This window comes from Stigmatopora argus, chromosome 22 (assembly GCF_051989625.1).
Source record: "Stigmatopora argus isolate UIUO_Sarg chromosome 22, RoL_Sarg_1.0, whole genome shotgun sequence".
NCBI lineage: Eukaryota > Metazoa > Chordata > Actinopteri > Syngnathiformes > Syngnathidae > Stigmatopora > Stigmatopora argus.
In genome coordinates, this window is record NC_135408.1 from 6,306,515 (window position 1) to 6,317,660 (window position 11,146).

General features: G+C 44.2%; 2 protein-coding genes across 2 annotated transcripts; both read right to left on the minus strand.

Annotated features, from left to right (window-relative positions):
* Positions 1-87: 87 nt before the first annotated feature.
* Positions 88-8,393, minus strand: heatr6 (HEAT repeat containing 6). The gene is made up of 19 exons (XM_077591779.1): positions 8,097-8,393; positions 7,034-7,141; positions 6,763-6,903; positions 6,586-6,701; positions 5,789-5,903; positions 5,616-5,717; positions 5,074-5,220; positions 4,795-5,009; positions 4,522-4,702; positions 4,244-4,450; positions 4,060-4,159; positions 2,840-3,297; positions 2,225-2,311; positions 1,989-2,123; positions 1,800-1,922; positions 1,467-1,591; positions 1,297-1,393; positions 1,000-1,204; positions 88-924 (listed from the first exon to the last, which is right to left on the minus strand). The coding sequence occupies exons 1-19, from the start codon at positions 8,391-8,393 to the stop codon at positions 368-370; spliced, it is 3,516 nt and encodes a 1,171-aa protein (XP_077447905.1). The 3' UTR covers positions 88-367.
* A 451-nt stretch (positions 8,394-8,844) lies between these two features.
* Positions 8,845-10,932, minus strand: LOC144068136 (dynein light chain 2, cytoplasmic-like). Its single transcript, XM_077592420.1, has 3 exons — positions 10,769-10,932; positions 10,157-10,293; positions 8,845-9,409 (listed from the first exon to the last, which is right to left on the minus strand). The coding sequence occupies exons 2-3, from the start codon at positions 10,286-10,288 to the stop codon at positions 9,272-9,274; spliced, it is 270 nt and encodes an 89-aa protein (XP_077448546.1). The 5' UTR covers positions 10,289-10,293; positions 10,769-10,932; the 3' UTR covers positions 8,845-9,271.
* Between the last annotated feature and the right edge of the window lie 214 nt (positions 10,933-11,146).

Here is an 11,146-nt window from a genome sequence, read left to right on the forward strand (position 1 = left end):
CTGTTATTTATTTATCTTTTTATGTTTGTTTATTTATTTATTTAAAGAAACGGTCTTGCATTGAAAAAAAAATCTTAATGCAAGGACTACCATCTGAAAATCTTTTAATTTAAAACAACGTCGTCAATTTTTTTTCCAAAATCAAATTTTTCACACAGGTTAAATTTGATTTTGGTGACATGTTCTGAGCTTTTAATTCCATTTTAAAGTGCCAACATAGATGAGCTATTCAATGTGTTGAAATGATGGGCAACATAAAATCCTCAAAGGGGCTTTGAATCTTAAAAAAAAATAACGCTGATGCTTCATGGAATAGCATGAAAAGCTTCCATTAAGGCACAAAAGCGTGTCAGCTGTCACGAGTTTGTTAGTGTTCCTTACAGTCATTGACCAAATCCTCCAGGACGTGAATCAGCCTCGCTTTCCCACTCTCTTCCTCATCCGTCTCGGACTCCATCACCTTGAGTTGTTCAACCGTCTCTTGCAGACTCTGAATTCTCTGCTGAGGGTTGAAAGCGTCCCCCACCGGCGCATCCTTCTCCTCCCCCTGCCACTCCTCGGCCCGCAGGTACTTGAGCAGATGCTCCCTGACACCGCCGGCCTCTTCTCCGGCCAACGAGGCAGAGATCGCCGGCAGATCCGGCGGCCGGCTGAGGCGCAGCAAGTGCAGCAGGGCCCGTGAGAGCGTGAGGCGCAGGCTGGCGCTGTAACGGTACTCCAGGAAGTCTTGGGTGTCCTCGCTGCAATGGAGCGCAGCGGCCAGCGAGCGCCACACGCCTCCGAAGCGTTCCGTGTCGCCGTAGCAACGGCGGTGGGCGGGCACGGCCAGGGCGGCCGCTGACTTGATGCGCACCTTAAAGTTCTTGCACGTCTCCACCACGTTGCAGAGTGCGGAGAAGGCTTCGCCGGACCAGCTGGCGGACTCTAAAGAGAAACAAGTCTCTCAGCCAATCGCAGGAGTTACGCACGCTTAAAATCGATTTGCGGCGGTGCACTGACCGAGCGGCAGGTCTGGATTCCGGAAAGCGTTTCCCAGGGCGTAGCAAGCGTTCCAGCGCACCTTCATGGTGGCAACTGACTGCACTGTCTTGACCAGGGCTCTTACGGCATCTTCCAGAGGCTGCCGGAACACTGCACGGCTTAGCTGACCCCCACGCAGAAAGTGTAGCAGGTTTCCGAGGGCTCGCACTGCATTGCACTTAACCTGGATGATTAAAACAAATACATAAATAAGCAACAATACATGTTCTTGTTAGAACACGATTCATTCGCGAGCGAAGGTGGAAAATACAAGACCTTGTCTTTGTCGGCGGCCGCCTGTGTAGCCGCTTGCAACATTTTAAGCAGCAACATGTCCGACATCTCCTCCTGGAAGTCCACTTCCGCACAATTCCTAGAGAACATAAGAAACAAAAACATCACTGACATGAAATCACGCGCTGAATGCAAGTTTGATGGATTCTTACATGTTGACAAGGAGGGTGTCGGTCAGATTACCGAGGGACCAGGTGGCTTTGGCGCGGATGTTTGAGGATCGGTCGCCCAGTGTGGCAAGGATAACGTTGGCGGTGTCGGCCACAAACATCAAGTCCTACATTTGAGATAATGCAATGTCTTTTAAGAATTCCATCAGATAAGGTAATTAAGTTGTGACTATTTTCCCCGATTCTACTTATAGTCAGTATTCGGCCACCTTGAACTTTTCAACCTTTCACCACATTTCAAACAAAGATATAAAATTAAATTTTCAATTGGATTTAGGTCTGGACATTGACATTGCCATTATATGATCCTTATACCTCTCTGAGACAAGGGAAGAGCACGTAGACCCCCACAGCCCTGACAGCGGCCATCTTGACAAGGTCGCTGTCGCTGTAGGTGAGGCCCAGCAGGACGGTGATGCACATCAGCTGTGTCTTCTCCTGCGAGCGGCACAACTTTTGACGTACAACCCACTGTCAATCGGTCACGGTGGAAAAAATACTCACAGGCAGCTGAGCGAAAGCCTGCGGCAAGATGGAGCCCAGCGTGTCGCAGGCGGTGGTCTGCAGTGTGGGGTGCTGGTGCTTCTGCAGTGCTCCGTTGAGTGGCCCGCTCAGGACCTCAGTCCAGAATTGCACTACCTTTGACACGGTGTCATCAAAATACAAAAAAGTCACTTTTCCATTTTCACTCCTTCAGCACCTCCCAGCTCAAATTGATTAAGAGTTTGAGACCAACATGCCTGGTTCACGGGGACCCGCATGACCTCAGGAACTTTGCTTTCCGCCTGGTACTGCTGAATGATTCCGGTTCCGAGCTCCTCCAGCAGCTGTGCAAAGGATACACAATTCTTAATTCATTTTGTAATGTTGACGAAAAACTTGACATTTCATGCATATTATAAGTAAATATCTATTTGAGAAATACTACATAACTATCAAGGTAGCCCCGTGGGGTCAGTGTTTAGCGCATCGGTCTTACAGTTCTGAGATCAAGGGTCCAATTCCAGGTATAGACTATCCTGTTAGCAGTTTGCATGTCGGCCCCGGTTTTGCGTGGGTGTTTTCCGGGCACTCCGGTTTCCTCCCACATCCCAAAAACATGCATGGTAGGCTGGTTGGACACTCTAAATTGCCCCTAGGTATGAGTGTGTGCATCAATGGTTGTCCGTCTCCTTGTGCTCTGCAATTGGCTGCCAACTAGTTGCCCATAGTTGGCTGGGATAGGCTCCATCACCCCCTGCCACCCTTGTGAGGATAAGCGATATGGGAAATAAGTGATTATCCATTTTCTATTTCTCTTTCTATCAACACAATAGCCAACCGCACATGCATAAAACAAAGATATGAAGTGGTACCTTAGCACCATGGAGCTGTATGGATGGGTCGCTTTCGGCCAGGCAGCGAGCGCTGAGGTGCCCGATGTCGCACAGGCAGGATTGCGTCAGCGAGATGTAACCTCGCACCAGGAGGGAAATCACCTGCAGGGCCTCCAGTCGCACAGGCGACGGCTCCAAAGCTAAGCCTCCGCCCCCCTCGCTGTCCGACGGCTCCTCCCGAGGCTGAGTCACGAGCGAGGCGCAGAGAGTCAGCAGCCAGGGTGGGCCGCCTTCCGCCTCCTTGGGCGTGCGGGGAGTCTGCGGCGAGCTCGTTTCGCCTCGTTGTCGCCAGTTGAGGTTGCGAGAGGGCTGTGGTGTGAGAGAGCCACCTGCACTGCTCTCGGGCTGCTGCAGAAGGAGCTGGACCTCAGGAAGTGGTGCCTGAGTCGTCACCAGAGCGCCATAGAGTGTCAGGGCTGACACTCGTACATTAGCATCTGAAGACGTGTGGAGAAAAAAATGTATTTCATTTAGTTTAGATCCACGTGTGAGCAATAGAAAACATTGTTAAGACAAGTATGTCCTTCCAGGGACTGTAGAAATGCCTACAGCAAAGTTAAAACGGCCACCGCCAATGGCTCCTTTCACCATGGCAACAACCCATTCATTATTATAATTTAAAAAGAAGAAAAAAAAAGCAATGCTCTGGAGTATTGTGCTTTTATAACTGATAACAAACCATGGTAATGTTCATGTGCTGATGTTTTAGTTTTTGATTAAACACTATTAGTCAATCAAATCTTTCGGTGTATCATCTTTGGCTGCAAATATTCTATATAAATTGGTAACATACATACCTGTCAACTTGTAAGTTTTTCATGTATTTTATGTTTTTTGATCATTTCAAATTGTGTACGCCGTATACCAACTTTTGTACGGCATTTTTTATGTATTATATTTATATTTTTAAGTATATTTTTTGTAAAACCGATCTCATTTTACCCATTTCAGCTCTAATCTGGATCGTAGCAGACAAAAACGTCATTGTCAACTGCTAATATTGTCATGCTTTAAGCATGATATGCACACGCCTGCCTTTTCACTATATAAATATAGCGCGTCAGCAAGCAATGTAACCAGACAGCCAAGCTGGGGAGCAATTGGCTGAGGTTGACAGGTATGAAAATGTAAATTAAAAGGTGTATTTTTTTATTTTAAAATTTGTGATAGAGAATACAATTGTGTGGAATTTATTGTACCTCTGTGGCGCACGTAAGGTCGTATTTGCTTCCATAGTGAGCTGAGCAGGCCGGGCCTGAGGCGGTGGTATGGCGCGTTGGACACCAGGTGGGCTAAACACTGACAAAACAGAGAAGTGTGATTTTACACTCTGTCACGTCGATGCTGCTTTTTTCAAAATTAAAAAGGTAAAAGATTTTAGACCTTTATCACGTGGGTGAGGGTATGTGGGGATGTCTCAGCCACGAGAGCTAAACTGAGAGAGCGGTGAAGCTCTCGGACGGCGGTGGCCAAGGTGAAGGAAAATGGGGTGTAGGAGGTACGTGGCGATGCCGTATCCTCAGCCACGGCCAAGAACTGACGGGCGCCGTCCAGCATGCCCGAGAGCGCCTGGAGCGCGCACGCACGGACCTAAATGGCAAGTGATTTTTTTTCTACGTGACAATGTGTCAGTTGAGGAGAATGCGGTTGTATTGGCCTACCTTGGGTGAGGGGTCTTTCAATATAATGGTGAGCAGAGTGAGAGGCGGTGCTGGTCCATTTTCGACAGGAGTCTCCGGAATGAAGGACGACCAGTAGCCGTATAAAGTTCGCCTCTCCACCCACTTAACCACGGCTAGCAGGCAATGCAGCGCCCCCTGGCGAACGCGAGCGTGACTAAGCCTGAGAATGGAGAAAAGCAAAATGACAGCAGAATTGAATGAATGAAAAAAAAAATGTGATCGGTGTAGTCCTGCCAGGTCGCATTTCAGTACCTTAGCTTGTTCTGTGCACTGCCTTCTGGGTCCGAAAAGTCGGAATCAGAAGTGTTCCGCTTCCATGAGGGGTACAGTGAAACCGCAGAAGGCTTTGCTGCACTTTCTGTTTTTTGAGGTGTCAGCACCACCGTCTCACAGTCAGCGTCGTCGTCTCGCCCACCATCGTCCGTGGTCGCCTTCTTCTGTTTCCCTCTGGACTTTCTCTTCTTGTTCTGCGAGAGGCAAAACTGTGAGTGCTCTTGGCCCAGGAACCGTGTTGAAAGTCTCCAGACTCACTGCTGAAGGTCTCTGTGGTTCCACTGGTCTTGGGGGTTCATCATCGGGTTTGCATACCAACGGGCTCTCGTAGTGCAGGAGAGGAGCTGGGTAAAGGACGACGGGCCACTCGGCGCTGACGCCCGGAATTCCCTGGAACATGAGCCTCTGAGAGAAGAATTAGCTGTGTTAATAAAATTAAGCTGGCAAGGAACCACCCAGTTATATTTTAAACAGTCTTCCACCAATTCTGACACTCAGCTGTGTGGTATTAGCCGATGCTGATACTGCACCGAGACATTTTGGGGGGAAATTTCCCCTCAGGTGGATTTTGCCATCTTTTTGGCTAACAGAAATGCCTTGTATTAGAAAATTGCATGGGTAAATGGAACTAGAGATTGGAGACATCTTTCTGCTAAAGTTGAGAGGCATGAATCCATGCAAATAGGTTCTGTTCAGCATGTCATTTCTTAGTACCCATTTAAACAATGACGTCCCGTTAGTGGCGATACTAGTATCAATGCAACGCTAGTTTGAAGTGTCGTTTAAGTTCAATTCGTCACCTTCAGGACAGCCAGTACAGACCCGACCACCTCGCCACCACCGAATTTCCATTTCCCACCTAACAGGCAAGAATGAAGCCCTTTCAGCGCCGTCTGGATTACCTGCAGATAAAGCACATGCATACTAAAATTGTGTTGATGACAGGCCATTAATCTTCAAAAACCATCCGTACAATGCAGTAAAAGAGTTCATCACTGTTGTCCGGTCGTGTTGCTTGCAGTGTTTGCAGGAAGATGGAGAAACAAACTTTCTTGTGCTTTTCGTCTAACAGTGGCTGACCGGAAATCCTGAAGGGATATAAAGAACAACTTATTGTTTACCTATTATGACAATTACGTGTTTCAGGTTACAAAACACTTTGATTTTTACTGTTCCAATATACAAAACAAGATCCAAATAACGAAAATCCCCTAAAAAGTTATTTTATTTTTAAATTATCGCAGTAGGCTTGCGTCGTGCTTGACAATCTCCCCGCACTCCGCTGGTCTCCCATTGGCTGTCTCTCAACAACAACTCTCCATGTTTTTTTGTAGTTTTTTTGTGAAAAAGAAATCAAGAATACCCATCTATTTCCATAATGTGTGTGATTGAAGCAATAGGAATAGAAATAGGCCCTGTTATCTACCCATGACTGACATTGCAACTCCTATTTAATGCTAAGTTGTTTCAAATTCATAATTAATAATAGCTTTACCAGCCTGCGGTAAGAAAACTTATGATGATAAGATGTCTAGAAGATGAATGAAGATTTGAACATATTTAAATGGTACAACTTTATGATTTTCATCATTTCCCCAAATTAGCCCACATTCCGGGTTTAATCCATTACTTTAACTCATTGGCCGCCACTTACGGAGATAGACGTCCAATCAATTCTGACTGGGAGGGGCAAATGACCCTAAATATTGAATTACAGTTGATTTAACAGCTTTGTAATAATTTGAATAGTACTCTCCAATCGGTGCCCACCTGATGCAGATGTTGGCCATACAGCTAAGTGCCATGTGGCGCAAGTCCATATCCGGCTGTGAGGGGGCGCTGTAGAGGAAGATGACTCCGCCCTCACCGAGCAGCTTGTCAAGGTGCTAAACAGGTAAGTGAATTTTGGAGTTGATGAAGCAGTGGAGCATTAATGAGGCACGGCACCTGTTGGCATTGCGGTCCGTTGCCATAGACGACGGTGGCGAGCGCCTGCAGGACGCCGAGGTGCGTCCACGTGTTGCACGAGTCCAGCGCCGCTGACAAATATTTCAGCAGGACATGCAGCGTCTGCTCATCCATTATTACCTTGAATTGAATATTCATATTGAATATTATGAGGTATAAAACGCTTTGGCTGTCATTGACTTTAAATACTCCATTTGAATGTTTATTTACATTCTCATGTTAATAGCACTATATGCGTTAAGAAAATGACCTTAAACTGGTTCAGAAGATGATGCACTAACGTGGACAGCTTGACCACCAAATGTTCTTGACTCATTGGCACAAGATGGCTAGCATTCACCAGCAGGATACATACATTCTGAAAGGAAAAGTTATTTTTAGTTCATTTTTATTAAGCAACAGGTTGTTTCACTTATTTAGGACCCAGGTACATTTGAATGGATATTCATCTTATTTTGTATTTTTTTCTTCTTCTTACAATTAATCGATAGGATTTTCATATCGATATTATTTGGAATATATTAAGTAATTTCCATATTCACATAGAGGAAAAATTAATCAATGGTAATTTAAAATACATCCATTAAAAAAGTATGAGGCATATCAAGTACTGCTCTACTTAAGAAAAAATCCAGGTTACGAAACAAGTTCTGGAACCAATTAATTTCGTAAGCAGGGGTACCACTGGCGTCAGTATTTTGGAAATAAAATTGTTCTCCTTATGCACAAATCACGTACCGAAACCGAATAGAAAAACAAGGAAGGGAGCATACAGTGGGCTACTTCTTCCGTTGCACCCCATTCCTGAACTATTCTGACATATTTCTCTGCTACTCCAGAATTCCTCATCCAGTACCACATCTCCAAGTACCTTCACAAAGATCACAATCCCATATACTTTGCTTTGCACTTTGTGCTTTTGCTTTGTTGTTATGCGGCCTTTCCGGCTGTATTGTCTAACTTGTACCTAACTATGTGTAACTATGGCTTTCCTGTATCTGCATTCTCACCCTCTTGCTACTGTCACAATGAAATTTCCCGAATACAGGATGAATAAAGTTATCCAATCCAATTATAGTCTAGCTTCAACCACCTTCTTCCATAACTTGAATGTATGATTCATGAGCTTTATTCCCCTATAGTTATCACAACTCTGTACGTCTCCCTTCTTCTTGAAGATGGGATCTAGTATACACTTCTCCATTCCTTTGGCATCTTCATCCCTTCTAGGATTGTATTAAACAACTCTGTTAAAAATAATAATAACATAAAACTCAAAAGAGTGTAAAGGGTAATATGTATCTTCATCGCACCTCTGGGTGAATGTTGATGTTGGGATTGAGGTTCTGGTTGAAGTTCTCGGAGATGAGCTGGTCGAAGAGGAGGTTGAGCTCCTCCCGTAGCTGGCCCGAGTCCGCCTGTAAATCTCGAAGTTTGGCGGCGCAGCGGTGAAAGAGGCGCTCGGCATCCGTCTGCTGCCGAGCACCGCGCTGCCACAATTCGGCCCCTTGAGGCGTGAACGGTGCGGCGTCGGCAGACAGAGGAAACGAGCTGAAAATAGGTGGATAACGAGGAGCAGGCGACGCCGGTAAACCACCGGAAGCGGCCATGTTGGTTGTCTGTGGAGAATTTCTTCTTCGCTGGTTTTAAGTGTTGAGTTTTTGAAAATACTGCTACTGCAGGCTTAGAGAGGCGATGCTGCAACCAAAAATGTTTTAAATAACAATAGATATATTATTTACTGAAATACACAATTGTGGAACTATATAGCGAGAATTATATTAACCGTGATTTTGTGTTTGAATACAATATGTTTTCTTGGGATTATGTGAGAGGAAATGTTTAAAATGTAGGTAATTTTTAACATCCTTGTGGTTTGGATGCAATCATAAGTACGTACAAGTATACTTTAAAAATGTATTTAAACAATTGACACGAACCAACCTAATTTTGTCTCTCTATACTCTTCCAAATGTAGTTGGGCAAAGTTATACTAGTATATATCATGTAGTTTGCAGATTCATTTATGTATATATAAAAAAAGAAAAATGCAACCTTCAGTAAACACATTACAAGACAATATTTAATTCCAACAGTGCTGTGCAGGATGTTTGCAAAATGACACCATCCACTAACAGATGGAACAAACAGCAGCAACAAAGTAAACAAGTACCAAACTTGGAAGTGTGAAATTTAATTTAGCATGATGGACATGAGAAGGCACAGAAAATTAAGACTTCACAACAAAAATGTGGTCGCTTACCATTCAGTGGCAAATGAAAATGATATAAATGTAAATACAAGCTCCTTTCAGAGTACATCAAGCAAAAATTCTGACCAAAAACATGGTCAACGGCACCATCTTCTTCATTTTTTAACAGAAAAAGTCTGAGTGAAAACTTCCCAAGGGAGTCCTATCTGCTATGTGATTGACAGACAGTATGGTGTTGTTTTTAATGGGTAATCGTCAAAAAAACATTAAGCGGATTCAGCCAGATTTGAAGAGTAGGATGGCCACCTGGCCGAGGTAGAAGTAGATGAAGTGTTTGGTCTCGTGCGTCACGTAGCTGCCAAAGTTGCGGCCCACGATGCAGTGCCATGTGGGGTTGTATTTCTTGTCAAACTCCTTCAGGAATCATAAAATAATGATAGAAATCAGAAAGCTTTTCTTTGCATATTTCCAGTCTGGATTCCTTGTGGAAGCATGCTGACCTGACCCTCATGGGTCAGTCTTGGTACCAAGACATTAATGCTCAACATGTTAATCGGCAAGTTACTATTTGTAGATCGCATGAAAATAAGATTTGATTCACTATACCCCCTTTCTACTAAAAGCCAAATAAGAGAGAAGGGAGTCGCCTTGCCTTTTCGTCTTTTGTTCGGCTTAGATTTTGCATCTTATAACGGTAATATTGAATAAATACATTTCTTGATAGTTGCACTTGTGTACTTGTATTTTTGTTTAGGCGTAAAAACATGTAGTATGGTAGTAATAATAGGAGTGATCCTACTTCGCAGTTTTTCGATTATCACGGCCTTGTCTGGTCTACATTATCCGCAAAATTTGAGGGATTAATGTAATTCTTTATAAAACCCCGCAATGTTTTGTATCTACAAAATGTGAGTGTCAAGGGATCACTATGTTGGGTGATGCAGTGCTGAAAAGCATATAAACATAACTGCTGAGCTTTGTCAGTGGCCTTGAAAAGACAGGTAGATTGCAAAAGTAGAGTCCTTGATATAATACATAGATCTTGTGCAGCCCTGTACTCAATCTGACAATCATGAAAAAGCAGGAGCGAACACTTCATGTTTTTCCTCATGTGTGTTGTCACTCCCGTTTTAACGAACGGAATTTGTGTTGTATACGCACTTTTTTGACGTAGGCAGCAATGTCCTTCTCGATGTTATACTTTTCCATAGCCTGCATCGCGCAGTCCACGGCATCCTGCTGCATTTCTTCGGACATGTCCGCATTCTTGATTACAGCCTTCTTGTCAGACATGTTGACTGTAGACAAAAAATGTGTTGGTGATGGGGTCCATGAAAAAGATATGACAATGACTAGGTTCATCAAAACATTCTCGATAAAACTGCCAAGATTCGAACCAACAACCTCAGTCAGACCTGCCACCCACTAGTTCACTATTTCTGCCTGGATCCATAAATGAGGGGGAAAAAATAAGAGTACCAAAGAATTCAACAATGCAGTCACATAGCAAGATGTTATCAATGAACTGCTAGACCAAACTCATCAATTATATTAATTTGTAAAGGGCTAAAAGTAGTTTTATAGGTATCGTTTTCTTTGATTGCACTCCACATGGAATATGAACAGTGACATTAAGCAACTAGCATCCTTCCGCAATCACAGGTGAGCCCTTGTGACATTTGGCCACATCAATAAAATATTTACACAACGTGAAACTGAACGGATGATTTTGGCATCGATTCGTAGATAAGTCGGTAAACACAAGAAACGTACCTTTTGTAAATTGTGCAGAACAAACGTCACACGGTTTGCTGAAATGTATGGCTCTTCTTGAACGACAATGTGCTTTCTCTTTCTGCACCGCCCTTGTCTTCCTGCCTGCTTGCTGATTGGCTGCTATTCGCAGGCTTTTTCCGGGTATGACGGCCGCATCTTGTTTCCTCCCGCAATGCACCTCTCCAAATCCATAGCCTGTTCTCGCTCAGGATTGGCTAAATCTTAATGTTAGCTCTCATTTGAATAATACGCGAGGTTAAACACGAGTCTCGTGCTGTAAAATTTAATTTTATAATCGTAGCAGTGCGCAAATCGAATGGTGGTATTACAAAGCCCTGGGGAATGGGAAAAAGCCGCTTTGGGGAAACCAAGGCG